General features: G+C 43.8%; 1 protein-coding gene across 1 annotated transcript; it reads left to right on the top strand.

Moving 5' to 3' along the window:
- Window positions 1–876: 876 nt before the first annotated feature.
- On the top strand, window positions 877–1,611 carry LOC104628711 (chromosome unknown open reading frame, human C21orf62). Its single transcript, XM_010297379.1, has one exon. It carries the CDS (start codon window positions 937–939, stop codon window positions 1,609–1,611), a length of 675 nt encoding a protein of 224 aa, XP_010295681.1. The 5' UTR covers window positions 877–936.
- The last annotated feature ends 3,051 nt before the right edge of the window (window positions 1,612–4,662 follow it).

The following is a 4,662-nucleotide window of genomic DNA, read 5'->3' as shown; positions in this document are numbered from 1 at the left end:
GTAAGATCCAACCCTGCTCTGAAAAACCAGAGGGCTGGTAGCTGAGAATCCGAATCTCCACCAGACATGCTCCCAACCATTTGAGGTGGAGCATGGCTGGGATTGAAACTTGCTCCATTGCCATAAGCATGCGTGGAGATGCTACTTTGCTCTGCCAGGGTGAATGAAGAGGGGCAGAGCAACCAACAAAGCCAGGATCTATCCTATGCTAGTCACTGTGCAGAGACACAGTGGTCCTTGGTCCCCAAAACTTACAGGCTAAGGCTGGAGCAGACATAGGGATCAAAAGCAGGTTTTTTTTGGCATACCACATAGCTCAGAAGGGTATGTGCTGCATCCAGCAGTGCTTCTGCCCTTAATCGCCCTTTCTTTCTTTCCCTTTGCCCAGTATATCCCACACTCAGTTTAAAGGGAAGGTTATCACAACCCTTACTTAGCAATTCAGGTGTAAAACAAAACACTTGTCTTTAGTGTTTCTCATACTGCCTCATTCGGTGAAGAACAGGGTCATTTGTCACCCCTATCTGCTGCGAGGTGAACAAAGAGAAAGCAGAAAGGAGAAATGAGCAGCATTACTTTCACACTGGGCAGGCTGAGGAGCTGCCTGGATAGAGAAGAGGGTGTCCAAGCTGTCCCATAAGCAGAGGAAACCATTGAGAGCAAAAGAGGAGTGAAAGAAGAATCCCAAACATGAGTTACAATTCATTTTTCTGAATCGGTGTAGCTGTGCTTCCCCTCTAATGCAGGGCAACCTGCAAGACTGCAATATGGTTCTGAATAGATGAGACAGATAATGAGTGGGAAAAGCAAAGTAATATTAACCGTTGAGTGGTCTTTAGTATAATAAATAATTTTTTTTTCCTCAGTAGGTAAAACCAAGTGATATAATTCACTGAATAAACGGAGGACACACTTGGCAGCTTGGCACCAATACTAATGAAGCCAATAGCCTTCTCTGCTTTCTCCTTTTGGCTGGCTCTCATTTTGGCTGGTTTCCTTGGCATACACATCACTGGCAGTTTTGTGAGAAGTCAGAAGAACCATACGCTAATTTTCACCAAGGAAAACACAATTCGCAACTGCAGCTGCTCAGCGGATATCCGTGATTGTGATTACTGCCTGGCAAACTTAATGTGCAATTGCAAAACAGTGCTGCCTTCTACCATGGAAAGAACTACCTACAATAGCCACCTGACCATTTGGTTCACAGACACCTCTGTGCTGGAGATGCTCCTCAATTTCACAAGGGTGTGGGATTTGAAGCTGTCCTTCTGTGGCACCACTCCTCTCCCAACAGAATACTTGGCCATTTGGGGGCTTCGAAAGCTCCGGGTAAACAAGGTCAAGGGACGATTTCCAGAGCAGAGTGTAACCATCTACAGCAGCAGCAACAAGGAAAAAGAAGTCTTGCTTGCAGGGCACAACAAAGACAGGCAAATGCTTGTATACATTTCTTTTCTAGATACCTCACTTTTCAATGGATATTCTTTGCTGAAGTCGTACAGTGTTGAAAATATTTCTAGTATCACAGAGCACTTTCCCAGCCTGCTGTACTCTGATGTTTTCTCAACCTCAGATAACAAGAGCTATGTTGTAACATTCATTTACTGAGTTATTTAATGTATTCAGTAGTCAGAGGCATGGAAAATTGCTAAGACAGTGACGGGACTTACTTTAAGTCTGTTTGGTTTGGCCAGAAGGAGCTGTTAGGAGATGGACAGTTCTTACTGTGATAGCACTCTCCAAGGTGTTTAAAGTAAGTCAGACTCATCAGACTAATACAGTAAATGCTTTCTTAAAGAACAAAGAAAATGTGAAAAGACTGTTTTAGAAAGCATCGGTACAAATTCTTTTTATGTATTGCAAGCTAAGAACTGAAATCTGCAGATAAATTTTAAGGCTGTGCCTCAGACAGAAAAAGACATAACCACGTACCTCCAGTTGTAGAAGAACCTGAGCCTCACAGAGAATCACTCAGGTTAGATGGCAGCTCAAGAGGTCTCCAGTCCAGCCCCCTGTGCCAAGCAGGGCCACCTCTGGGATCAGACCAGGCAGCTCAGAGTTTTCTGCAGCCGGGTCCCAAAAATCCCCAAGGATGGAGCCTGCACAACCTCACTGGGCAACCTGCTCCACTGCCTGCCTATCACAAAGGCATTTTTCCCAGGGAAAGGCCCATCTCTTGCACATTGGGCATGCTGACGCCTGCAGTTTCCCCAAATGCAGGGAACCTGACTTCATCTGTTGTGATAATGGCAAGCTCTGCTCATGTTCTCCCCTATGAGAAAGGAGAAAGACAGCATCCAACAACTCTTGCCTGGTAAGGGAGGCGAGCCTTCTGGCAGACATGTAGCAAACAATTTTCAGATGCTCTGCAGGAGAAAGATTGCCATTCCCCTGAAAAACATACATCAGGACTATTCATATAGCCCAAAGTCTGTTCCTTGCCCCTGTCTGCAGGATTTGCATTCTATGAGATAAGATTAAGGCCAGGATCCATCCATGCAGCACAATAAAGGCTTTGGAATAGCAAGTCCTAACAGTCTTGCATTGCCAGCAAAGGGTTACATGAAATTGGGATAAAATATGTGTACTGAGGGGACTGGCTCTCAAGATTCTGAGGAACCAATGAATTTGCTTCGACAACTTTAATGAAAGACTTTTTCTATAACTGTAATCAACAATGGAGCAATTTTGCTAGAAAGCAAAATTTAATTTTTCAGAATACTTAAATACATGCACACCTTCCATTACTGTGAGCTTTCCCACTGAAATCAACAATGCAGTAACTATTGAATTAATGGGGACTACTGCAATTGCAAATTAACAGATTTAAGCACATGGGTGTTTGGAGGCTGGGGATTGAACTCAATTTAACTCAACTAGAGAAATATTAAATCAGCTGTTGTAAAGACGTTGTTTCCTTTGCCAACACCTGGGCAACAAACCATAAGCCTTCTCACCAAATCACAAATATTTCTAGTGATACCTCTCACGATTGTGCCACAGGTTACAAAACAGTTAGGAGCTGGACTGACAGAGGTTGACAGCAGGGGGAAGATGTTCTGAGCATGCTACATGCCTGGAATGAATTACAGACACAGGCAAAATTCATATTGTCTGCCCAGGGATCCCATGATCCAACTGTCTGTGCAAAAGTACACCTTGCCTTCACAAACTGGCTAGTCATTAATCCTGCACAGGATAGTGCTGTAAAAAAAAAACAAAACCAAAACCAAAAACCAAACAAAAAAAAAAAAACCAAAACAAAACAAACAAAAAAAAACAACAACAAAAAAGAGCTGGCACACACAAATATATTGATTTCTAAATGTACCAACCCCCTGTTTAAAATCTGGGAAAATCAAATCACAATCATCTTCAGTGAATTCACTGAGGTTCTGCTGCCCTCTAGTACAAAATGTGCTGAATAACACAGTACGTCCCCATTGCCATGACAGCAATGGGTGGCTGCTGTTGCCGTTCAAAGTTCACACGTGCAGCAGTAACTGAGAATGTACGTATTCTGGCCTTGTTGCAAAGAAACCATGAGATTCGTAAATCCACGGACTTTCTAACACTGCAAATTACAGTTTCGGTTACTTTTGCCACTGTAGCGTTCTGAATCAGGCTGACGTAAAAGACCTGTTGTTCCTGTGCCCAAATAAGCACTGCAAATTTTCCTGGAATCGGGGAAAAATCCTCCTCTCAATTACATGTGCAGCAGAAATCCACAGCACCAATATTGCAGTGATCTTTTCAACTCCCCTGTTCTTCAGCAATTTGAACCAAGAATTAGATTCTCCCCATCTCAATTTTATATGGCCTTGCCATATACCACATACATTGTGAGTTTTAATTGTTGGTGGTTTCTTTTGTCTGCATGTAAACTACACACAGCATCACTCTGCAGAAATAGTTAGGGATTTTGTGAATGTTTTAAACCCCAGTGTAACATACTCACACTTAACGACACTCAACACCCTATGGCACTTGATCATGTATTTATAGCAATTAATATTTATATACACAACGGTTTTGTTTTCCATGTATCAGGTTCAACCTGCATATATTTGCCAGTCTTTAACCTTGATGCATGACTACTGGATATGCCAATCAATGGAAACTAAGGCGATTATTTTTATATCAGAAAAAAATGGAGATAGGAGCTGTAAATTTAGTTTTCCTTCCTACTAGTAATTCTGGTGTGACTTTGGGAACTCAACAGATTGAGAACAGCACGGAAGTAACATGATGCTTTCTGCGGGAGACCTTGCTGTGCAGCCGCAGCGAGAGCCTGTAGGAGGCCAGACAAGCCCCCTGCATCTCCTCCTGGGAAGACCCCCAAGGTGGCTGGCAAGGGTGGGCTGCAGGGGAGTTTGCCCTCCCAATATGGTGGGAAGGCTGAAAAGAGATCCCTCCAGCTCCCAACACTTGCACTTGGAGAGACTGTCTTTAAAAAGGCCAGCAATCTCTTGCCAGCTGCCAGCACATGCGCAGCTTTTCTTTTAGTCAATGCGGCGGCCACTGAGGCCAGCTTGACTGACTGCTGAGGATGCTCCCTGCCTAGACCAACCCCAAAGGGCCCTGCACATGAAAGACGCTACAATTTAGCTCTAGTGAAGAGGACCACCACATTATTTCCCCCTCTCCAAGCCAGAAGCC

This window comes from Phaethon lepturus, unplaced genomic scaffold (genome assembly GCF_000687285.1).
Source record: "Phaethon lepturus isolate BGI_N335 unplaced genomic scaffold, ASM68728v1 scaffold35151, whole genome shotgun sequence".
NCBI classification, from domain to species: Eukaryota; Metazoa; Chordata; class Aves; order Phaethontiformes; family Phaethontidae; genus Phaethon; species Phaethon lepturus.
The sequence above is the reverse complement of the archived record's forward strand: the minus strand, read 5'-3'. Positions and strand labels throughout refer to the sequence as shown.

What these genes read in the sequence shown, in the direction of transcription:
- LOC104628711 (XM_010297379.1), top strand. Translation starts at nt 937, where the DNA reads ATGAAGCCAATAGCCTTCTCTGCTTTCTCCTTTTGGCTGGCTCTCATT.